Source organism: Merops nubicus, unplaced genomic scaffold (genome assembly GCF_000691845.1).
Source record: "Merops nubicus isolate BGI_N331 unplaced genomic scaffold, ASM69184v1 scaffold3437, whole genome shotgun sequence".
Classification (NCBI taxonomy): Eukaryota; Metazoa; Chordata; class Aves; order Coraciiformes; family Meropidae; genus Merops; species Merops nubicus.
The window spans coordinates 12506-37933 of record NW_008619402.1 but is presented as its reverse complement, the minus strand read 5'-3'; the positions used below and the strand labels follow the sequence as shown (position 1 = coordinate 37933).

At 38.9% G+C, this 25428-nt stretch overlaps 1 protein-coding gene across 1 annotated transcript in view; it reads right to left on the bottom strand.

Annotated features, from left to right (window-relative positions):
* NSMAF (neutral sphingomyelinase (N-SMase) activation associated factor) overlaps window positions 1–25428 on the bottom strand; it is a gene marked incomplete at its 5' end in the record, with an annotated part of 28599 nt that overhangs the window by 484 nt on the left and 2687 nt on the right. The window contains 25 exons of the mRNA XM_008943762.1: window positions 578–687; window positions 1657–1759; window positions 1997–2147; window positions 3032–3115; window positions 3788–3911; window positions 4159–4226; window positions 6093–6160; window positions 6877–6935; window positions 8262–8370; window positions 10301–10461; window positions 10895–10937; window positions 12284–12415; window positions 12729–12849; window positions 13892–13943; window positions 14053–14116; window positions 14205–14295; window positions 15687–15766; window positions 16706–16882; window positions 19104–19212; window positions 19994–20065; window positions 20972–21101; window positions 21598–21650; window positions 21748–21795; window positions 22188–22259; window positions 24659–24709. Of these exons, the coding sequence (XP_008942010.1) occupies window positions 578–687; window positions 1657–1759; window positions 1997–2147; window positions 3032–3115; window positions 3788–3911; window positions 4159–4226; window positions 6093–6160; window positions 6877–6935; window positions 8262–8370; window positions 10301–10461; window positions 10895–10937; window positions 12284–12415; window positions 12729–12849; window positions 13892–13943; window positions 14053–14116; window positions 14205–14295; window positions 15687–15766; window positions 16706–16882; window positions 19104–19212; window positions 19994–20065; window positions 20972–21101; window positions 21598–21650; window positions 21748–21795; window positions 22188–22259; window positions 24659–24709 (2332 nt within the window). The remainder of the gene's footprint in view (window positions 1–577; window positions 688–1656; window positions 1760–1996; window positions 2148–3031; window positions 3116–3787; window positions 3912–4158; window positions 4227–6092; window positions 6161–6876; window positions 6936–8261; window positions 8371–10300; window positions 10462–10894; window positions 10938–12283; window positions 12416–12728; window positions 12850–13891; window positions 13944–14052; window positions 14117–14204; window positions 14296–15686; window positions 15767–16705; window positions 16883–19103; window positions 19213–19993; window positions 20066–20971; window positions 21102–21597; window positions 21651–21747; window positions 21796–22187; window positions 22260–24658; window positions 24710–25428) is intronic.

The window sequence follows — 25428 nt, the reverse complement described above, 5'->3', positions numbered from 1 at the left end:
CACAAATGCTAAGAATTCTAGGGTGGCTGCACTAGCTGCAAAGTGATCTCTGTACAGGATGTGTTCCAGAGTTCGATCTTATAGTAGAGAGGCTTAAAATGTGTTCAGGAAGGCAGGCTTAAAAACCAAAACTTGAATAAAACTGAGCTAGTTTTTGTCCTTCACACATCCTGGTTGCTATTGTACTAAAGATGATACAGATAAATTTAAGAAGCCTATAAATCCCTATCCAAAACCATTTCCCTGGTAAATTTTACTTCATTTCTTGTTAGACTGACAGTCTGGATGGACTTAAGTCTCCAGCAAAGTCTGTACTACACTTTATTAGGGCTATGTTGACTTTTGTGATGTTGTATGAATTAGAAAAATCCCAAGTCATTTACCTTTGTAAACAGGACTATTCCTCATTATTAAAACTTCTAGGGAGGTTCACATGGACCTGCGTTTAGTTCCAACAGGTAACACTAACATCAAGAGCAGCCCACTGACCAAGCAGGAGTCTCAAACTTTGCAGTACTAACAGAGCTGGGAAACAGGAACCTTCCCTTCAATCAGAGTAGGAGCAGTTCAGGCATACCTGTATGTCCTTTGATTCTTTCAATAACTTTTCCTCCAAGAAGGTCCCAAATGAGTAATTCACCAGATTGACTTCCTGATAAGATGGTATTTCCATCCCATTTGAAGCACCTGCAAGTAATTCTGGAGTTAGTTCACTTCAAGCTTGTGTATAGCAAGAGCCAAACATTTCCAAGTGGACCAAACCAAAAAGAATGGAAGATGGAGGTAGGAAACTCTGCCCTTTGACAGTCTCTCTCAAAAGGTTATCTGCAAATTATTTTAAAGACTCATGACCCAAACTTAAGCTTCTCTGGCTGCCCCAGACCCCACCAGACCTCCTGGCAGAAGGATGAGACATGTTCCTGTAACAAAAGAGGACCCAGCAGCTATACGTGTGCATGGCACCCCAGTGCCCTCATCAGCCACCACATGCACTTCTGTCACTGCATGTTCTGAAACAATCACTCGAAGTGCAAAAAGGACTTTCAGGGAAATAACTGAAGGAAAAAAAAGTACATATACATGTGCATATACATATTTTTATGTATATACACACATGCAAAACCAACAAGTCTTGTCCACATATGGCCGTTACATTTTTACTCCAGTTACTGAGTAAACATTCCATCTTTACCTGATAAACCATAAAGAACTGTAGGTATTTGGGTTTGTGGAAAAAAAGCCATCAATCTAATTCTGATGGCAAATCTTTCCTAAGATGACTGAAACAAAAAGGAAGATGTGCAAAAATAAATAAGTCAGGATTATTGACAGAGATGATTCAACTGTAAATTTCAGTAGCTCAGCTGCTCAAGGGCTTAAGAGCTGGTTAGCTACAGGGCTCTTTTTTTTTTTAATGGATTTTAAAGTTGTTGAAAAAAACGTGAGTTCAGATACTTGTTTGGTTTTGTCTGTCTGGAAAGCTTGAGCATAATGCAGAGAAGATGCTACAATGTCAAACTTTGTGCTTTAGAAGTAATGCAGTAAAACAAAGCAGGCAGCTTTCCTGCCCTTCCCATCCTGCCATCAGTACCCATGGAGCTCCTCCACAGTTATGGGGGCTGCCCAGGCAGCTTCAGCCTGTGTGCTCTCAGTTACCTCTGTGGCTGGTCGGTGGTCACAGAAGATATGAGCATCCCCGTTTGTACGTCTACCACCTTGAAACAACAGTCCTCTCCCGTGCTGAGTAGGTGTCTGCTGTCTACATGAAAGAAAAAAGCAGAAGAAAGGACAAAAGCTCGTGTTGAGACATTCAGTTGTAGGTACCAAAGGCATCCACCATGCAGCGTGTTGGGTGTGCCACTGCCTGACCTATTTATAGGTGGGCTTATTTATAGATACTTATTTATAGCTAACTGACTGGAAATTAAGTCTCTAATCCAGCAACACTAAACACTGGAGCTCCCAACAGTGCCTATTCCAAACAAATGCAACGTACCAGGACTAAAAGCAGCATCAAACACAGTCCCAGAGTGACACGGCAACTGGTGCAAGGCTGTGGCTGTGGTAACGTCCCAGACACTAATGGTGCCTTCCTTGGTTCCAGATGCCAGGGTGGTATTTGTGGCGTTAAGGTCGATGGTGTTCACCTAGGAAGTTAAACATCCCATGACTTTCCTGTTCCTTCATGTCAACCATCTTGAGATGGGTTTTAAACGCACACAAAGCAGGCTCACTAGCTGCACGATGGTATTTTATTTACAACAAGCTTTTACGTTTAATCCTGCAACAGCCTTAATTAAGTACAATTAGTAAAAATCCTGCTTATAAAGAGTAAGAGATCCCTTTGATGCTATTTTAAAATGCTTTTTCTTTGCAGAATCAGAAATAAAATTGACATTTCAGACGACTTTTCATACTCAAAATGTAAGACTTTATCCTTAAAGGTAAAATTTCTCTTGATTTTTAAAGAACTTCCTCATCATCAGTTATTTCTAATTCTCTTGGGTTCAGTTCTTAAATGTTATCAGAACTGTTTCAGTAAATGTCTATGTTAAAAAATATTATGTTAAAAAAAATGTTAAAAAAATATTAAAGTTTAAAATGCAGTAATTCTAAATATACTACCAGAGTGATGTTGGAGGCTATAAATCAGAGTGTGCAGTTACACCTTTATCATTTAGTACACACAATGTGTTTATAAATTTACAGTGAAATTCAGTAATATATTTTATGGTATGGTAAACAACTTAAGTTCAGTTTTGTCTGCTTGCCTTTGGCAAAGATGTGTTAACAAGCAGCTGTAACAATAAAAATATTTGAGAAACAGCCTGTTTTTGAAAACAAAGCAGCTAACAAAAATCCCCCAACCCTCCTGGAACTTTTTGCATATAAACTAAGGAAGACAAATTAAGAGACCTGCTTATACTGTTGCTTCAGTCCTCGGGAGTGGCTCTTTCACCACAGAATCCTGACTTTGTTTTTAATGAGCAATTAATCTTCACGTTCTGCAGTACTAGATCCACATACTCACACTGACATCGTGCTCTAACTCGGCCAGCAGCTGGAAGTGGTGCTTTTTGTTGCTCGGGGTCTCTCCAGGGACGCAGTGCCACACCTACAACACAGGCACTGCAGTTTGCTCAGGGGGCCTGGGCATTGCCCTGGAGATCCTCCAGGGCCCCATGCTCATGTCACAAGGAAGGCTGCTTGTGGCAGCCACCGGCATCAACAACGGGGACAACCCAGCAGCAACAGCCAACAGCACCTGGACTCCCATACCCCACGCAGAGCCATGTACTGAACAGGACTCTGCTGCCCCCAGAAGCCTGACTGTGCCTAACTGTAGGCATGCTCCTTAGCTTAGCAAGTTCCTGGTGTCACGTTCAACCTCCCTGCTCCAGCAAGGTCACCCAGAGCAGGCTGCCCAGGACCAGGTCCAAGTGGGTTTAGAATCTCCCCAGATGGAACCTCCCCAGAGACAGAGACTGCTCAACCTCTCTGGGTCACCTGCGCCAGGCAAAGAAGTTTTTCCTTATCTTTATGTGGAACTTCCTCACTGAAAAGTCTGGCCCCATCCTCTTTAGATACTGATCAGCATCGACCAGATCCCCTCCCATTTTTCTCCAGACTCAACAGCCCCAGGGCTCTCAGCCCTTGCTCAGCACAGAGATGTTCCAGTCCCCTCAGCATCTCTGTAGCCTCTGCTGGGCTCTCTTGTCTCTCTTGAGCTGGGGAGCTCAGAACTGGCCACAGTACTTACTGAGGTACAACAAACCCACATACAAACCTTCACAGTGGAATCCCAAGATGCAGAATATAAACGCCCATCACGCCAACAGATCTTACTGACTGCATCATCGTGTCCCATCAAGATGTCTTGCTGCCTTCCAAATGCAATTGAATAGAAGTATCTAAGAGGAAAAGGTTATAAAATCACCTTGTCTTCAGAGAACTTAATGCGCTTTTTTTCCCCCTAAATAGCTGAAAGTAACTTTGGTTCTACAGTTTCTAACAGAAATCTACTGGAATAAAAAAAAAAAATATATATATATATTTTGAGACATTTAATGAATTTCTGTACCATTATCTAAAACCATAAACATAATGGCCAAGGCACTCAGTGTAATTAAATAAAGTCAATAGGAAGGAAATACACACATATGATTGTCCCATGAAGAACTTATGACAGTGGTATCTCCTGGCAAGATGAGACAAGATGATAAAGCCTGCAAGAAAAAGAGGAAAAATAAAAAAGTTTAATTTCTTACCCCAAATCAAACAGAAGCACATTACAGAACCACAGCATGGCAGAGGTCGGAAGGCACCTTTGGAGATCATCTAGGCCAACCCCCTTGCTAAAGCAGAATCACCTAGAGCATGATCAACATGATTTTGGACAACAGGAAGCATTTTAGTCTTCTATATGCACAACACAGAGGTGTTACATGAACACTACTCAAGAAAAACCTTGCAGAGGTTGGACACTGAACAGCAAGAATACTTAAAGCCAGGTAAACATAAAAGTAGCACTGAAGTTCAGAAACACAAGCAGAACAGATGATTTTCTTTTTCATAATGCTGGTATTTCAAAGACAGGGTATGTAGTTCCTCATTCAGGAGGAACTGGGCCAGCTCTTCATCTTGCAAGCTACTGTCAACTCCAGAAAGCAAAAAAAAAACCCAAACCTGTTTCCTTTGACATTCTTCGTGACAGCTACTTATCAGCTCAGCTCTTTCAAAAAAAGTAACTAATTCCTCCTATTCTCCACAAAGAACATTCTTTACAGACAGCTGCACAGTTACTTTACCATCACTGGAAGCAGCAGGGAAAAGAACCATCAGTCCCACACTTCTACTAGTCTCATTACTGGTCATGTTTTATATCTGTGCTAAAACCCAGTAAGCTGCTGGACTGTAAAAGACTGTACTGCTTCTAGCATTGCTGCAACAGATCAGCTCTAAAACTGCAGGGAGAAAATCATCATAGAATTGTTCTGGTTGGACCTTCAAGATCGTCTAGTCCAACCATTACCCCAGCACTGCCAGGGCACCACTAACCCATGTCCCTCAGCACCACATCTCCACAGCTTGAAACCCCTCCTGGGATGGGGACTCCACCACAGCCCTGGACAGCCTGGGCACAGCCCTGGACAAACTCTTCTAAAAGAGTATACAAGGCCTGCTCAGGAAGAACTGACTCTTGGCCTGGGATGAGCAAAGAACTCCCTTTTATAGTGTAAAGCAGCAGCATTCCTAAGTTCTCCCTGGCTAAAGCATTAGCAATTGCTGCACCTAGATTCACCCAGTAGCACACATCATGGCGGGCCATGTGATCCTGATCCTCCAACCTACCTGGGGGCCTGCTGGAGCATGCTATGGCTTCTGTCTGGACAACCCATTTGCTTTTTATTCCCCTTAGAGTTGGGGGCACAGAAAGCACTGCTATAACCTAATGTCTTCCCTCAGTAAAGGACTCTGAACATGCCAGTTGGGCATGAATCTCCATGACCAAGCTCTAGCCACAGTGCTCAAGCACAGAAAATCAAATACAAAATCTCTTTCCAAGTTCTTTTTCAGAAGCAGAGGAAGAATTTTGTTCAGAGGTTGCTGAGGTCACTGCTCATTGAGGAAGGATGGCTCAAATTCACTCAGCATAGATTCCACTCCCTGTGCTTGATTTTCCTCTGCTGCATGACTCAGAGCCTTCAAACTCTAGGGAGCAGTAAGGCAGTGCTGGATGGGAGCACATGGGTGGGATTCAAACTTTGTGATTCTGGTCCCAGTGGCAGTTCAAGGTTGTTCAGGGAGACTCCTCTGCTCGTGCCAAGGGCTCGCGCAAGCCCTTCCCTGACAGCAGGGCAACTCAGAACAGAGCTAGCACAGCAGTGAACCCCAACCATTTAATTCTCCCTTCCCATCTTCACCATCTCCTTGGAGGCCTGACAGAGCCTCAATTCACTGAATTATTCACCCACAATACAAGCGAGTAGGCAGGGGTAGAAGAGAGGCATTGATGTACATCGAGCGCCATTTCTCCGAGTTGCTTCCAGAAGCTTCCCAATGGTCTTGTTTTTATTTTGAGACCAACTTACCATGTTTGAAAAGGACACACTTCTCTGGATTGTTTTTGATTCTTTGGAAAACATCTTCAGAGTAGAATCTGGGGATAATGGACAAAACAGGCAGAAGATAAAAGCACTGTTTTATATTACAGAAGCTAGTAATTTTGCTCTTGTTTGAATATTCAAATACCTCACTATGAAAAGCAGGTATAAAGTTTCTCAAAGACTGAGAAACCTATAAAGCTTGTGACTTGAGTCTGGAACCGGCCTGTTTTGGACCAGTTACAGATGGACTCCCCCGTGCCCATCAAACTCTGGTATCTAAGGGGAGAAATCACCACCTTCCCAAGCCTAGATACAGATAATATTGAAATCCTTGAGTCAAAGTTACCTAAAACTTAAATCCACGTATTTAAGGTATTTAATTACAATAACTACATTTAACAATTTCTACAATAGGCGAGTTCCAAAGGTGACAATCCAAAATCCAAACAGAAGTAGCCTTTACATATGAATACTGAAATTCTCTCAAACACCAAGAAGGAACTGAGCATGAAGTGAAAAGAAGAATCTTCCATTTGACAAAAGATTAGGTCAACTCTTTTCATGACAAAAAACCAAAACAGAATTCAGTGATTCCAGAAATATCCCATTTAATGTTGTCTTCATTTTGCTCTCTGTGAAGGTATTAAATGGGATTCAATCTTTATTACATTTCAGAGTTTCATGCTGTTTTGCTCACAAAACATTATTCAGTCTTATGACCTGCATTTACCCTGCAGGTTCCAGTAAATACCTCTGCAATAATACTCACCCTGGGATGTAGTGAAAACAGAAGACCCATTGCAAGTGACTGCTATTCCAGTAATTGCCCTGTTTAATACAAGTAAGCTTATAGGTGACTTCATAGGCTTTGAAACTTAACCACCACACTGTAAATTGACTACAGCTGCAATTTGTTATTCAATCTCTGTTAAAGCTAATTCAAGGAGATTAAAAGCACTGCAGTGGTGCATTATATGCCTACAGACAAAAAAATACCTTGATATAATATATGAAACACCAGTACAGGTTCCCTGTACTGTTCTGGAAGAACTTTACCCTCATCAGAAAGGACATGCCCATCTGAGAGGGTAAAGAGTTCCACATTCAGTCTTCCCAGTTTGGGGTTAACTACAGAGAGAGTCAGGAACCAGCCTACAAGCAGATACTGAATACCTCCAGTGCCAGGAATCAGAACTTGCATGTCTTTTCTCCTCAAATTTGACACTGGCAAAGTCACTACAGTCTATAGATTTAGACACAGAGCCTAGGTCAGGGAGTTAGTAGTTAGGAGGCATGAGGCATTCTGCACATCCCAAGTTCTGTTACATGGACCAGCTTCTATTCTTTTCTCTGCAGTCTTCAGGGGAAAAAAAAAAATATCCTTAAAAATCAGAAGTTGAAATTCAAGTATTTTTTCAGGACCAGGCCTTCCCTAACCCTACCAGCCTGGTAACAGAAGCACTCTCTCACTACAAATATGACCTTGTTTTCTTGACAAGAGAAGATTTCTTTTCCAGACTGGGTTATAGTCACCAAGAAAGCTGTTGAAGAAAATCCTCCTAGTAGTCCAGCCACCAGGACAAAGGATGGGACCAAAGGAAAATCTATTCTTTAAAATATAGCTGCTGCTGTCCATTCTTAGATGTTCACCTGAAATGCCCCTGCTGACTCACAGCTCCCTGGGAATCCATCAGAACAGTGGTTTGGTACCTGGAGTAACTGAAAACCTGTAGGTGGAGGCTTGGTAAACTTTTAGTGCTTTAACCTTTCCCCATCAAACAGGCTGAAAAAATTAGACCCTTTTAGAGTTAAAAATAAATAAATGGAAGTCTTTGGCTGGCTGCCACCACCACAGTTTTAGAGGAGGATAATCAATATCTGCTTCAGGTACTAAAATGATAATGAACTTAGCTCTAGACCTGCATAAGGAACAACAAAAATAAATAAATATGTAAATCAAACTACCCAATACCTTTTCTGGATTGATAAGCCACCACATATTCAAACTCATCTTGTGAAAAGAAATCAATAAGCTGACTCAAAGAAAAGAATTTACCTTAAACCTTAACCCACCATTCAGATTGACACAGGTACCCACACCCCACTCCCCCAATTAAACAGAAAACTTTTGACTGTGAAAAGAATAGTACCTACTCTTTGTGAATTTTATACTGCTCATCTGACTGTAGTTTGGCAATATTGTTCCAAGCCAGGGTTATACTTTCTTCTGTCAAATCTTCAAATGATTCTTCGTTTGGAGAAACTGCAATAAAATGCCACAATAAAGTTTCATCACAAATAGAAAAGGAAAAGATTCCAAATAACTAGGTGGCTGAAGTTACAAACATAAACATTACAGGGCAGAAATCATGCTGAGCTCCAGGAATGAGAATTTTTGGCTAACACACAGAATGACAAGATCACCAACATTTTTTGCAAAACTCATCCTGAATGCATAGACTCACACAGTCAAAAATACAATTTTAGTCCTAAACCCAGGGTTTTTAAACTGGAGACTTTACAGAATAAATTTCCAAAATGGGGAAAAAAAAAAACCACCAAAAACAAACCCCAAAACCTTTTCTGCAGAGATGTTTTGGTGTACCATTGAGATGTCAAGAGCTTTCCAAATGGAAAAGTACTAGGAAAGCCATCTACTGCTACAATACATCCCATGCTTTTATTATTCTATCGCATCCTGTTAGGAATGTCACAATTTTATTTCACTGCACTCTTGCAAAAGTTCAGGGATAGAAAAAAAAGCATTAAACCCTGAGACAGTTCGATGTTAATTATCATACAAGGCCAAACCCAACAGGAGCTGCTGCTGTGTGAATTCATGACTTTGGCTGTACACTACTAGATCCATTTAACATAAATGAACATTACAATCACCATATACAAATTCTCAGAGCCACTCCTGGCAGCTGGATACTACAAGGTGCCATGCTAAGTAGCACTCATCTTCACTCCTCTGCTTCATAGTGAAAGCCATCAAAAGTTGAATCAAAAGAACTGAAGACAACCAGCTGAGAAAAACCTTTCCATGTGATAGATGGGCTGAAGATTCAGTCCAATTTATAGCAGACCACTACACATATGATGACCATAGTGTCTTAGTTTCAGAAGTCTAAGTTTCAAATGGAGCAGAAGAGAATCATAGAGTACCAGGTTGGAAGAGATGTCAAGTATCATCTGCTCCAACCTTTCTTGGCAAATGCACTGTCTAGACAAGACAGCTCAGCACCCTGTCCAGCTGAACCTTAAAAGCTCAGGCTGAACCAGCGTTGGGGACTCCACCACTTCTCTTGGGAGATTATTCTAATGGTTGATTGCTATTGTGAAAAATTTTCCTCATGTCCAGTTGGAGTCTCCCCAGGAGTAACTTGTACCCAGCACAGCTGTCTTTGCCATGGGACTCCTTGTAATAGGAGTCTCCATCTTCTCTGTATCCACCCTTTAAATGCTGGAACATGGTGATAAAAGTCTCCCCTAGGCCTATTTTTCTTAAAGCTGAACAACCCCAATTCTCTCAGCCTTTCCTCATATGGCAGCCTCCCAGATCTTGGATCATCTTTGTGGCCCTTCTCTGGGCCTTCTCCAGCCTGTCCATGTCTTTTTTTGTATACCTGTATCTAGATGGCATAGATACCATTTTCTTGAAGAAAGTTATTCAATCATTGTTCCTACAGTATATAGGGAGAAGAAAGTAATTTCCTTACAGACTTTCATTCACATCATGGAAGAGGAAAAGAATTCCAATGATTAATTTAAAGTGTTCAGGTTTATTTAGACCAGGCCAATTGATCACCCCAAAATCATCCTTGTTCAAAAGCTGAACAAATCTTTATATCATTGAGATACAGGCACTGAAGCTGCTGTCTTATCAGCCTGATTGTGAAGTGTCATGAAAGACTAGGGATGGTAGGTCTCCCACAGTCAAAAGCAGAGGCTGGGCAGTCCCAGAGAAGACCACTGGAATGAAGGCAAAAACACAGAACAACGCCTGTATTTTCAGATTTGAAACTGGTCTTGCCAGCTTTCCTGTAGGACTTAGTTAATGGATTTTACTTCAATTGGCTTACAGGGAAAGTGGCCAAGGAGTTGTATAATGAAATCCTGTGGCAGAAAGACAGAGCACTTCTCAAAATTACAAATCTGTTACATTACCAGTTTATCTGCTAAACATTTACCTGGAGACTCAGCCATGGAGATGTGACTAGATGTTCGAGACAAGCTCTTCAGCTTTGGCATTATCCTTCGAGGGTGAGGAATTGTAAACAACTGCTTTGGTGTCTGTCCAAACTCCAAGATTTGTGTCAGCAAAGCTACTTTTTCATTGGGGTCCATAATACTTTGCAAAAACAAGGTATTTCATTAAGCCATGTAAGCAGGTACTTTTTTTTCCACCCCTCCCCTAAAAGCATGCACAATTACTACAGCAGTACAGGCCATCACAAGCACTAATAGAACTGATCTACCAGAGATGTGACAAACAAAATGCTGAAGCTGTCATATGATTGTCCATGTATGATGACAATATGGTCATCAACTAAATAAATACAGCAACCTCACAAAAGCCAGGCTGAAGAAGTGTTCTAGCAACATCCTTTCAAAGCATGCTAAAACTGAGCCCAATGCTAGTTCTCTGCACATTTGGGGGTATAAAATGGAAGAGCTGCACCATTCATGCATAGAGCACTTTTAGAGCCAGCAGAGAACCTGGAGGGATACTGAGAAATTCAGCTAACTGCTTTAGCAAACACATTTTGATTCTTGTTGATTACCTGTTTAAATCTACTCCTCCTTCATAAGTTAATGGGTGAAACACTGAGGGGAGGAAAAAGAAAGGGTTACGTGTACAATGTATATCTACAAGTCTCATTGTCATTGTTGCATTTTTTTACTCAACTTGGTTATATTTAGGCAAACGAGTTATTTCAGCAGGCTATAGAGTTTGAGATCTTGTGTTTCAATACAGGGTTTCTTACGTGAAAAAAATTTTAGGATTTCTAAGAGACTCGGAGAAAGTTTCAGAAGAAATCAGTCAGTTCATGAAGGAAGGATGACTTGTTTTAGCTTCATTAAATACCCCATACACATACTCAAAAAAAAAAAAGTACACTTGCACAACTGGATGTCTGGTTACTTTCCAGACAGGTAACAAAACGTAGTGAGGAATGATCATACAAAGGCCTGCCTATTCAGGTGTTTATTTGCTATGAGGATAGAGTAATTCACTGTGTATCTGCTGAGGCCTCTGCATAAGAAGACTGACTTTGTCTTTTGCCATAAGGTCATTTGTACACAGGTCCCTTCTATCTCTCTTAGCTACTCGAGTGTCTGCAGTTCATTACACTAATAAAATACACACTGCAGCAGAAGCAGCACATTGTGCATGAAAAGCATTCCTACTTGGGAGGCAAAAATACAGGTACCATAATTTAAATGCTGATTATACCATATTCAAAGCCTTTGGCACGCTGTAATTGAAACTTATGGTCACAGTATGATTTGATGTAGGAAGGTTTTCTTTTTAAACTTAATTCTATCTTGCTAAGTGGAAACTATGTCAACATTGTCTATTACTCATATTCCTTCAAAAAGATTAGGGCTTTCTGCAATAAACACCTTAAAAACCTGATCTGTTAATTTTCCTTTACCAACAGGACATATCCTTACTGGGTAGTAGCATACACAGCTAAATAGCAGACTACTGAATAAGGTAATTAGCCCTTTCTTTCCCTTGCTTATTCTCTCAGGAGGAGGGGAAAAAATTGCACTGAAATTCTCACACTGCAATTAGAGCACAAAAAAGTTAAATACCTGTTTGTGTGGAGATCCTACAGACTCCCATTTTTAAGTAGGAAACTAATTCCATATTACTTTGCCACACAGTGTTGTGTAAGCAAGTAAGAGCAATGCTGTAGAATCCCTCTTGCCTACCATGGCAAGTACATCTTCAAAGATGTGAACAACCATGAAGAGAATAGATTTTACTAGACAAGACACTACTTCCAGGAACAGAGAACTGCATTTCCTTTCAGGATCAAGCATTCAAAGCATACAAACACAAAAAACAAATCCAGCAGTACAGATCTGCTGTTATTTACCATTCTCGCCTAATTCATGCATCCTTTTAGTTGTTTTTCTATTTCTATAAAGTGTATATTTACCATTGTGAGCTGCAACTGCTTCATTTCCTTTCTGCTTGTAGCCAAATATTATGTCAATCCATTCATGAAGATGTTCTGATACATACTGACTTTCTAAAGCCTCTTGGCTCTTCTGAAGAAAGTCATCAGGACCTGGCAAGTCAAAGGTAAAAGGAGAAGATGTCCCATTCAGTACTAGTGTCCATCCCTGTTCCTCTTCTTGAAAAAGCAACCAGACAAAAGAAAAAAAACAAAAAACCAAAAAAGAACCCCACCACACCTCAACACCTTACACCAAACCTCAAATTGTCTATAAAAATTAAACACAACTATTAATTATGTACGTGCTTTAAAGCAAACATTCATTCAGAAGAAAACAGAATTTGTATTTTTAGTAGAAAATCCAGCACTGGAGGAATCTAACCTTGAATTAACTCACGATACAATAGTTTGACCATTATATTACCTGATGCCCAAGGGGGAAGCTCTACATCTTCAACCGTCTTTCCACCCTGCCTTTTTCCCAAGTCCAACTTCAAACTGTTTACTAGAAAACTAGAATCATTTTCATAAAATTCAGGAATCAACTGGAAGAAAGGAAAAGAGGGGGGGGGAAGGCAGTTTTGAAATTATCTCTGCTTTGATCACTTAAGTAGACTACAGCCAGTAAAAACTGAAAGTTACCAAAGTTTGTGATTCAAGCCCTAAAGTTGGATAAGTAATTTTCCCAAGCTTTCTTCTCTGCCAGTAAAGGAGAACTGAAAATTCTTCCCATTATCCTTCCAACTAATTTTAGGTTTCTTGACTACCTACAAGTCAATTCTTTGAGCTAAGTTTAGAACAGCATAAATATTTTTAATGTGTTAATGTGTGAGATACAAATCTGTAACATCTACGAGTATCTTCAGAACTCACTGCATAGTTACCTTCTCAGTTTTAAAACATCAGGTAAGAATCAAGAAAAAAAAACCTAGAATAAACCTAGAATGATGACCAAAGTTCCAGAGGTTAAGTCAAATATTTGAAGACCACCATACCTAACCATTAATTATAAATTTGTGGTGTTTTTTTTTGTTTTGTTTTGTTTATTTTAAAGTATCACTATATTAAACTCCTTTATCAAAAAAACATTCAATGGCACCCACTATCTGACAGCTAATCATCCTCAGATTCTACAAGTTATGGTTTCTTTAAGGCTCAAAAAACTAAGTTAAAACTTCTGTAGTTTAACCTCTCCATATATACTATTGTAATACAGGCAAATTCTTAAAAAAATTCCAGCAGATAATACATGAATTGCATCTTTTCACCCTTAGTCCACTCTGATAATTCCCACTTATTCCAACAACATTCACAATGACACTTCTGTTAAACTAGAAGCTAGAAGGCAAACACAGACAAGCAATCATGGAATTACAGATAAGGAAGAAGTTAAAAATGTTAAAGGGTTCATAAAATGCAGTCAACAGATTTTAAAAACCCCTCACAACTAAAAATCAGAAACAACAACACAAAAAAACCCAGCCAAACACACCCCACCCCTAAAGTCCCAAATCAAGAGAGGCATCTAAGGACAGAAAGCTTAGCAGGGTTACCAAGAAGGACTTGAACCATTCTCCAGCCATTTACCTCTTTGAAATCTGTTGCACCATCCAAGCAGTTTTTCCAGGTTTCTGCAAGACTAGATAACACAGACACATTTGTTAAAAAGAAAAATAGTATTTTTTGGTAAGGTTTGATGCACATTTGAAAACAAAACCAACCCAGCTACAGGCAAAATGTAAACAAACCTGTTGAACATTCTGTCAGCATGATCAAACTTCCCATTCTGCAGACAGAGCATGTATTCTGGAGCTAAGGAAAAAGAAAAAAACATCAGCTTCCTCCAAACCTTGTCCACCCTGGAGGTGACTGCTCAGAGAGCAGAGAAAAGCTGTCTTACCAACTCTAACCAGGTAAAACAACACGTAACCCGGAGAGGAGTAATGGCTCCCGTACATGAACTTTGGCTCTGGCATCTCCTCATACCGTGTCTGCAACACATGAAGAAGAGCAGAAGAAAGAAAGGTCTGTTTAAAATCAACATTTCTGCAGTCCTTTAAGATCGAACACGCCCTTTTTTTTGTTATTGCTTTTTAGACACACTAATGATTTTTAATGTTTTTTAAAGACCACCCTTGATTCTTCTTTTTCTTAATGATAAAAGAAACTCTAAGTTGTACTAACCATGCAGCTTTAATTAGATCAATAAATCTATAAGGCAAAAAAGATGTTAAAACTTATCATCCAGGTTTCTTTTTCCTCCCTCTCTCATTTTCACAAGTTACTGCAGTGATTCAACTTCAAAGCAGTGCAAATAATTTGTTTTTGTCTTTCACGTCAAGGTTAATGAGTGTATGGAAGAACATACTGATTTAATTGAACCTGGAAGATTCCCTCCTGTCTGAAGCTACTATGCATTATCCCTAAAACCTCTCATAATGGAAATAAATCAACTTTTACTGCAGTAAGTGTGAGGTAGCCAACAGTTTGAGGAAACAGTCAGATCTTAGAGAGAAAACTATTTACTGTTATTCAAAACATAATATTGATCATGTTCTTAGCTTCTAGAAGCTTAGGAAACTTTATGATTTTGCTATATTTAATAAATTTTGTCAATATAACAGTTGTTTTTTTTTTAATGCTTCACTAAGAACTAGTAAAGGCTCCAAAACATTAAATATGGTTACGTTCTGTACATGATTTTGAAATAATTAACTTACCATAGGAGACAACGATTTTATACAAATAATTAAAAGCCAAGGAACTGAGGACCTTCTAAGCCTGTAACTACGTGTTTGACTACTAATGAAAAGAAAGTCTGCCTGCTTCAAGAAATTTGTGCTCTATTAACTGCATGTGGAAATTTCCAGTTGGTCCAGATTTCCTCCTTTTGAACTACTGCCTCTCAAACAGTGCATTTTTCTTAAATGGACATACTTAAGATTTCTAATACTTTGTCTTGTTTAATTCATACCCATATTTTACACTACACATTTAAATCCATTGGTTTTGAAGTTTTATATTTCCTTATATGTATACAGCATCTCAATGCCTTCCATACAAATGCAGTTGCAATAGTTAAATGGATTTTGGGATTTAATTTAAAAAGTGAGGTAAAATACTTAAAAGCATATACCTATGAAATGATAATAAGAGAGGAAACAGATTCTAATAATTTTAAATTAGTACTAACAAAATCAGTACTGACGAAATCAAGCTGAAAATGAATGTGGTATGTTTATAGCTAAGTTTGTTTCTGATAAGCTTTATAGTTATAGATAGTTTTGTATAATTCCTAAAGTTTGCTTGATAGAGCTGCTTTTACTGATAATATTTACAAGGTCCAAGATGTGCAGCACATCAGAGCCATGATAATACATACCAGTAATCTATCCAGCCTTTCCTTATTCAGGGCACCAATTGGTTTGCTAAGGTCACGGAACGTTTCAGGCTTTGTCAGATCTAATAAAAAAAACAGACTCTATGGATTCTACTGGACAGGAATGTATGCTAATCAATGTTTAAAACAAACAAACAAAGACAAAAAACCCCAAAAAGCAACAAGCCAAATAAGTAACACCACAGCACATCTCTAGTAATTTGCTCTGCTCCCTACCTGCAAAAGAATCTTAAAGTGTCTACTCATATTCTTCCTTCCAAGTAGATGTGATCTCATACTTCTTGTTTAAGAGCTAGTAGTTACATGTAACAGTAGTTACTAGTAGTGCAATATTGCAATTAACTTCACCTAGTCAATAGACATCCTGCTACCTGAGGCACAGAAGCAGCTGGTATCATCATCTTCCTACTCATTAACTGTTCTGTCAGGCTACAGTTAAGTCTCACCAAGTAACAAGACAGAAGTGTTTGAGTGGGTGCTGATGAAGATTCCTATAAGATTCCCCTACTCTACTCCATGTGGAGGGACATGATCCTCAAAAGGGACAAACTTCAGCACAAACTACTCTAAGACCCTTAACAAAGGGGTCTACTTATGCAAAAGCCTTGTTAGCCTCTTCCTTTAAACTTGCAGTGCTACAAAATTGTAAAAAACCCCTGGATTCTACACATTTCAATGCTTCCAGCTTGTTCCATAAAAAGCCATATTACAAGTTCTTTTGCATTTATTAGATTCACAGGAAGTCTGAGTGCTCAGTACTGCCCCTTTTCAAATCCTTGGTACACAGTCCGTATGTGAAGAGTGAAATATTTAACAGAAAAAGGTGAGGTGTTTCACCCACTAAACTCCAGAGGAGGGGTGAGTGCACAAGAAAACATCCAAGGCCACTAACACCAGGCTCATTCTGATGGAAAACAAACTTTATGCAGTGTCAAACCCCACCCCCTGAGACATTTCAGCTTGGACGTGATGCACTAACATGCCTTTTTGCATGCACATACCTAATACTGAACTAGAGTAGTCTGCTATGATCCAGGGAAACACGGGATACTGGGAGAGATCATTGCAGCTTCTATCAGCCAGGTTGTTGAGATGAAGAAGATACTGGTAATTTGATATATGTCCTCGCTGCCACTGCAACATGTAACTTTCAGCTGTATGCTCAGTAACATGATTTTCTAAAATAAAAGAAAAGAAAATATTAAGGTTTGGGATTCCACCTTCAAATTATACTGTGATTAACATTATGGAAGGTACTATGAAATAATTAAGGGCATGATTGTTTAAAAGAATGAGTCACAATTAAGTGGTAACTTTATGTTTTAATAGTTACCATACTTTTTTAATATAATTTTTTTTATCATACTTTTTTTTTTTTTTTAAGAGCTGTTCAAACAGACTTAAATAACATACACCAACCACCACCACACAGAAGGAGTGCTGAAACCAAACAAAGGAACAATGGATAAGGAAGAACTTGAATGTTTATGGAGGTACAGAAAAATATTTGCAGACCACAAACAGCTCTCTTGGCAATCAGATTTAAGATTTCAAACATCTAGAAGGAGTTCTGCTAGAGTCAAGAAGAAAAAAAAAATAATTTTTTTACTGGACAACTAAGGATGCCTACTAACAATGAGTTGTGAAAGAAAGGCATGTATGTATGTGAATAGGATTTAGTTTCAGAACCACTGAAAGAGAGAGGCTAGAAGGAGATGAAAATTGACCACCACTTAAGGAAGCAGGAATTTTATTTTATTCTATTTTTACTTGTTCCTTCAATTAATTTAGTTTACGCCACCGTGGCAAATGCCTGAAATGGCAGAACTGAAGGACTGCAGCCATGGCATGACGGCAAGAAACTGTCCAATCCTCAAGCAATCCCAGTGAAACCATGTCTTTGCCACAAAACACATTATCTGGCACACTTCTGTATGCTTCTTTTATTGCAGCTGTGTTATAGGCTGCTCTTACTCCTTAAAAATCTTTCAATACCCTTTACCACCATTTGCTGCTGAAGGCTATGACAAAAAGCTGGAGAATTAGGATTTCTATGAAACAAATTATTCAAATATTATCACTACAATTATTAACTAGAAGGAAAAGAATTCAGATTAGGATATGGCAGACCTCTATTTCAGCTCATCACAGGCTGGGGAAACATATCCCACCCCTCCCTACACCTTAGTGCCCTAAGTTCTACAACTAAAAAGTGTTTGCACCTTCAAAGAGAAGATCTGCTGTCAGAGACAGGTACTGAGGTGCTACAAACAACTTTACAGAAAAGCTCCACCCTTTATTTTATTTCTAAGCTTCAGCAACATCATCATCTTCATCTGCACCTTGAAATTTCATCTTTGAAAGTTATGCAGAAAAAAGTCTGAAGCATGGTAACGGCATGCAGTTATTTCAGTAACAGAGAAAGTCATGTCAGAATCCATTTCCTTTTCAAACAGAAAATATAAAAATCTAAATTCTCAGGGGAAGCAACTGTTCCTCTGTGGCCTTTCAACTTGGCTTTGTAAGAGGGGAAAATTTCAACCTATATTTAGGGAAATTTGTTAAAACAGAAATAAAGCTCTAGTACAATAACAAAATTAGTAAAAAATTACATCAACTGTTTCAATAGTGGCAGTAAACATGAGTTTCTATGTTTCAGTTGTTGTAGTGTTACACAAAAACTATTTACTTTTTCTCCTTGCTTTTCCAAGGACATACTAGACTTTTACAAAGTTTCTGTTCATGATCTGCAAAAGATAGGTATCACTTTCTAGGAATTAATGCATAGAAGATTTAATAGAAATGACAAACCAGTCATTTCAGAATGTTAATCTTCATCAACCACGGCTAAAACTGAGGAAAGTTCAGGCATTTGTGTGTGCACTGGAAATCCACCAATTACAGGAACTAATCTCAAATAGCATTTTTACTTGAATTTAACTGGGGAGCCAGAAGAATTCACCCACAAGTCAGGCTCTATTCCTTCAGCAATGCACAATTTAGCTGACTGGATCTTATTTACCCCTTGCTTGGAAGATTAAGCATTTTGTGGGATTTATTTGTTGGTTTGGTTGGGGCTTTTTGGGGGCTTGCAAGTCAAATGACAGTGCAAATCAAAAGAATTAGTTTCACCTTAATAATGTTATCTCAACTTCCATACTCAGCTCCTCAAACACAAACAGAATATACACAACTTCACAATGTTCATGCTGAACTTTGCTCACTTCTACCAAAATGTTTTAGGGCTAATACATCTGTTTTTGACTCTTATTCTTCCCACAAATCTACAGAGGAAAACCCAGACAAGCTCTCCCTCACAAGGTGCCACAGACAAATTTAATTTTAAAAAATATTTTAAAATTAATAAAAATAAGTTAATAAAAAATAAATACTGCAAACCTATGTATGTTGCAATAAGGAAATAGAGCTCATCTCGATCTTGGTAGTTGTAGAATTTCAAGTAGATGTCAGAACATAGATCGTTTTCTGTGCAAAATACTTCAAGTCCCTTAGAAGTCAAAAAGCAGAGGGAAAAGTAAATGAGAGCAATTACTGAGAAGTTGTAACATACATAGCTTTTACAGAATATTCCAGTCACTAATATCTAAAACTTGAGATTCTAAACTGGGTAGCAGCATTCAGTTTACACCCAGCTGAGGAAATGGCTTTATAGCTGCCCATAGATTGGCTCTCTCTGGATTGATTAAGCACAAGTTATATACTTTTTTGTCCTAAGTGAATGGAGTGAGGCAAAGAGTCAAAGGTCTATTTAGTGTAAATGTATTTTGAAACAACACTTTCTTTCAAGACTGACATTTCAGTGCAAACACTGAAAGAGACAACTGAGGTTCCATTGGAGCACTCTTGTCACCCCTCAGTCATGTACAGCAGGACCCATCACTCAACATTCGTCTCCATCTGAACCAGTGGTCTAACTCCCTCCCTGAATCAGTCCAGAGAGAAAATACATGAGAAAGCACATCATTCTGTCCCAAGAGGTGTTAGAGATAAATGCAATTCACTGCTCCCCAGAGGTACTCCCATCGCCCTTCCCCTATACCAACTGCTTATGAAAGAAATTTTTCATCCTTGGCAGAATTCACTCTTCCCGTTTTCCTCTTTCTGACAAGAGCAAACTAAACCACTCAAAGACCTGAGTGCTGTTCACTACTTAATCCAGAGTTTTGAGAACATGTAGCATTTACCTTATGATACACACAGGTTTGGCTGGTTGTTTTAGGAAATAATATATATGCAAGCTATTTTAGAAAATAAATATTTGAGCTTACCAGTGGCATCAGCCCATGCCTTCTTTTATAGATGCGGCGCACATTTTTCAGCGTTATCTGTACAACTGGTTTCTGTGGGGGGCGAGGGAGGGGGAAGGAAAAATGGAGATGTTCTAGAAGGTATACATTCTTCTACACTAACCTCTGAAAACAATATCCACCCCTGTCATTTTAGCAGTAGAACAGTGTTGCTAAGCAGTTATGTTAACAAGAGGAAGCTTGTCCTTGCCGTTTGTTCTTAGGTCTGAGCAGCAAAGCAGTTTAGGAATAAATAAAGAACAGGGTATTATCACTCGAGTCTGTCACCAGTTATAACAGTCATGCAAGAGAAAAGCAGAACACAAGAGACTATATTAACAACTAGGAAGCCAGGGAGCTGCTGGGCAGACTGTTTGCCCATGGTGCCACCTGATGGAGGGAACTCAAATGGCATGTTGTCATCCAGCTGCGAAACATTTTCCTCGCCTGGACATACTTGTAGCATATTAGTGGCCTCCTAAGACTATGACTGCTGCTTTTGTGACAAAGTTCCAAAGCAGTAATCTGTCTCTGACATGCACACAGTTTTTTCCTCTAGAAAAGGAAATCATCAGTTTAAGAGAAAACCTAGCTAGGATCCTCCAACAAACTAAATGTATATAAAGCTTTCAGCTAGGCAGGAACAGCATCACAGAGTAAGATTAAGAGATTTATCTTGAATGAAACATTACAAAAAGCGATCTTTAAATATTAACAGGGAATGAACGTTTTGTGCTTTGGTGGTAGTAGGTCAACTTTAAGCAAGTTAGCACAGAATAAAGTCTCAGATGTAAGAGATGCACTGAATGCAACAGAGCAGCACAGATCAAAGGAAACGAAGGAGTTTTTGATAAAATTGTCCTCTTGGAGATTTAAGAGGAATCATACAGAAAACGAAAACTGCCCACCAGAGGGGCAGTGTGCTCACATCGTATGCAAGACCATCTAGGAGGCACTTACAGGATATCCATTAAGAGGCTGGAAGTACAAGTTAGCATCAGTAACACACACATGCCCTGGATTAGTCACCAGTGGTGTCACCATTTCTGCTTTACACTCCATATGCAGCGTTTCAGAAATGCTTTGAAATCTACAAGTGAAGAAAGGGAGTAAGTTTACCTCCAGTTCTTACTTATGTAGAGCTACTCTTAAATTCTTTAGAAAGGTCTTAGGCTAGCTTATAATCTTGGGACATCAGAATGGGGACTTCACTAAGCCTGGTTTAGGCATGAAGAAAGTTCTTTGCTGAGACTTCCACTTTAACAGGCACTCCAGAAAGTTGCTGCACCCTGCACCAGTCTTAGAGCAGTACGCCAGCTGACCTTTTTATACAGAGCTTTATTTGGGATACACTGGTGCCCGATTTGCAACAAATTCACAGATAAACAGAAGAGTTTGAGGAGATTCAGTAACACGTTCATAACACAAAATTTCCCATTCTCTATTCCAGATGGTTCAGAATACAAAGATAACTATGAATTAGAAAACTTATGCTGCCCCAAACAAGCACCTATTAAGTACTGCGGCAGTAGACTAAACCAACAAGCTGAAAATAATTTCCCAGTAGAAAGTGATTAGAAAGATACCTGTTTTTATCAAATGAAGTTCTAGCCAAGCGTGACTGCAATATAGCAGTTATCTAATGTGGAGCAGAAAAAAAAGTAATATGGTTATGATTCAAATGTGATTAAAATTTTATTATTAAATAGTGATATCAGAAATAATCAGATACTTACCATGGCAGCTTGATCTCCCATCTTATCTAGACAAGAAGCCCTGTAAAGCTAACAAAAAATGAGATTTAAGTGAAACAGCACAGAGATCTCCCACACAGCTCAGAAGTCAACAGAAACTTGGGGGGCTTTAGCATTCTTGGTGACAGAGTACTAGAAGAGCTACTACTATTTCTCTCTGAAGTAGGACATGTTTGTTCATTGCTACTGTCATGTTATTACTTCATCTGTATGCTACCCCCTGCATAGTAAAAGCTAGTATGGGTAGCTTACAACAGCTGTGAGAATGCTGCTCTGAACTAGATGCTGTGTTCGACTACTACATTTTTAAAATAAAGACTCCAAAAATTTCACTTTGGGAATAAATATTTAAAGAAAGTTCTCCATTAAATATCAGAAAGATGCTGTGATAAAGTGTGTAGTGATATCAAGTAACCACCTACCTGGTGCAGAGTTTGCACAACATCTCCTAGTTTCCCAGCAACATCCAGCTGGAACAAATGTTCTGTTCTACCCTAAAACCAAAAGTACGTTTACTACAAATGACTTGAAAATAAAGCTCAGTGAAGAAAAGAGAAAACTAAAATCAAAATACTCTAAAACCTGGTCTGTCTGCTATGAAAAGTTGCAGTATACCTGAAACATTCCAAAAGCAAGTGTCAAACGTAATGATTTTTTTCTTCACAAATGTATCTTCCCTATGGTAAGTTCTTTGTGCAGTATTTAGTCTGTTATTTAATACAATGCAACATAATAGTTTTGAAAGGAACAAATTAATATAATGTAAACATCAGTAAATGTAGAACTAATACCTGCTCTATTTTAATATCAGGTAAACAGATGTAACATGTCATTTACTAGTTTTTTACTTACATTTAAACAGCTACTGTATAGCTGTTAGACAAAAGATACCAGCCTATCAAATCTTTAAGTACAAAGCTATAAAAGTTATCATTCTCCTCCACATAAAGAGTTTTAAGCTGAAAAGATCCTAAATCAAATCATAACCTGTTCTAACTACTCAATAATAAAAACCTCACTAACACAACACCCAGTATATGTGTCATACTCATTTTTCCCCTGCAAAGTTTTCGCACATTCCTTAAGAGCCACTTCATAATACAGGTATTTCTAGGTTTGACTTCAGCATATTAAAAGTCTGTGCATGGATCAACTGATATTAACTCTTCTAGATAACTCATATTTAACAAAGGTGGTGGGATCCCTTAATGGCCCCTGAAGGTAGTATAAAATGGTATCGACACATTTCTTTAAGGTTTTCAGATTCCTCAGGCTGGGATCAGTGAGACTACATCAAGACATCGACTGGTGGATACAACTGGATCCATTTAAAACTGAAAGAAAGAAGAGGTGGAAATCTAGATGGCCTTCAGTGTATGTGAACTAAGCTGAACTGACAGCAATCCTAGATGAAAGCATGCTTCAGGAAGCAAATGGAGCTGGAGTAAAGGGAGACAAGAAATTCAGTAGCAATTTAGAGAAAAGCCTTGTAACATTTCACCCACAGCACCATTTTCCTTCAACAGGGAAAGCATAGCTCTCAGAAGTCCTAGTGGATGGTCTACAAGGATTGCTTACAGCCAACAATGTAAAAGCTTTTGTGAGTGGTTCTCTCTGTGGCTCTCCAGCCATCTGCTAAGACAATAGCCCAGTATTTTGTAATTGATCTGAAACAATCAGTGCAAGACATGGAAGAGAAAATGTACTACCCAAGTCCAGCACTCAGCAACATATCTGGAACTGGCAATGATTCAGTAGAAGACATTTAGCAGAAACAGAAAAAAAACTCTGAAATGACTGAAGGGAAACTAGATTTCTTGTTTTAATATGCAGAAACTTAGCTGTACTTTTGCAAAACAAATTGTAAGGGTTAACTCTCAGGAATGTTTTAGGTATGAATGAATCTTGATTTAGGAAAAAAAGTGAAAAGCCTCCCAAACGGCCCTTTTGATTCTTTTAATTTTTCACTGTGTTGGCAGTGTGATATTTTTATGATTCTTAATAAATCTTGTACATGGATGCAAAATAGGAAACAGGAGTAGAAATGAACATGTTCAACACATGAAGAATTAATGACAAAGAAAACAAACCAAGAAAATATTTAAATCCTAGTTTAGAGACAGACCTAATCACAAAACCAACCCAAAGCAATTGCTGAGAGAGCAGAAACGATCTCTCGCCTCTTTGCTGTTCATTACAGTAACACAAATTTATGGACTTCTTGAGTTCAGTGGAAATTCTTGGAATTTCTTACCTGAGAAATGTAATTCAGTCTGTTTCAATTCTTGGGGGAAAATGTGGTGTTTAAAGACTCTGCATTTCCATTTTGTGTTTGTGTCTTAACCCATCTCATGTTCCAGGGGGAAACTCCTTACTCCTGTGCCCTGAAGCCTCCAGGCTCAGAACCAGAGCAGGACAACCCATCAGCAGGAGGCAACCAGGAGTAAGCTCTGATTTCTGCCGTGAGCAGCCTGATCTGCCATTCCTTTAAACTGTTGAAGCACTTGGCTGGGAAATATCAATTAGCAATCTCTCAGCTCAGATTTGAGCAGAGCTGAGAAGCCATTTAGCCAGGATGTAGCATCCACTGAATAGCAGCAGCCAGCTGACAGCTCTGACTGTTGAGCCCACAGAGCTGCACATCATACTAAACAGCAAGTGTCAAGCCTGTCGTGTGTCCTCCAAGAAATACCACAAACCCATTAGGGAAGAATTCAGACTTGTTTTATCATTATGCACAAGTTTTGTTTGTTTGTTTGTTTTTTGTTTGGTTGGTTTTTTTTTTTTTAAGCTTTACTGTCATATTTGTCAAATTATTTTACTCTTTCAGAAACGAGAACAAATCCTTGCAAAACATTAGTTTACCAAGAACAGTGGAAAAAGATGTACTTACTCTTACTGTTTTATAGGGTGCAATAATGTTTCTTTCTTTAATGAGAAAAACCTGAAAGAGTAAGAGATGTTACAGTTTCAGGCCTTAAAAAAAATAATGAAAATAAATCAGAAGTACTGATAAAGACACAGCTAAGAATGCTGCTTATGCAAGCAGAACACTGGGTTCTAATATCCTGCTTTAGCTACCCCAGATGAAGTGCAGAAAAACAATGACCTTCTGTAGCAGCTAACTGTAAAAGGGGCAAGTGTCCAATGTAGTCTAGAGGCTCATTTATTTTTGTAGTTTATTAGTGGGGTTTTATTCTAGTCATATGATCTTCAAGGAGCTACAACATTAAAGCCAAATCAAATAGACTTCAGTCTAATTCCACTCAATGGAAAGATCCTCCCTCTCTTTTTTGGTGGCTCATGCCCTTAGGGCTCTGTCCTGATGGAGAATTACCCCACAGGTGCAACTCAAAACAAACGACTATATAAACCTTCTGAAATGGACCCTTCCTCCAACTGCCAAACATTTCATTTCCAGTTCCAACCACCACGTACACGACTTCCTCTCTCACCCAACAGCACGGTTTTGAACAGTTTTGTTTCTCTTATGCTATTCTTGTGTCTGAGAGGATCTTCCCTCCCCAAAACCCACATGAAACTACTCTCCTTCTTCAGAATGTTCTCACAACTCCTATAGCAAGACTTGAGTGCTAGCACATTGGTTTGCAGAGAGCAGCTGATTATTTGTCTGAAAGAAGACAAGCCAGAAATAAATTGTGG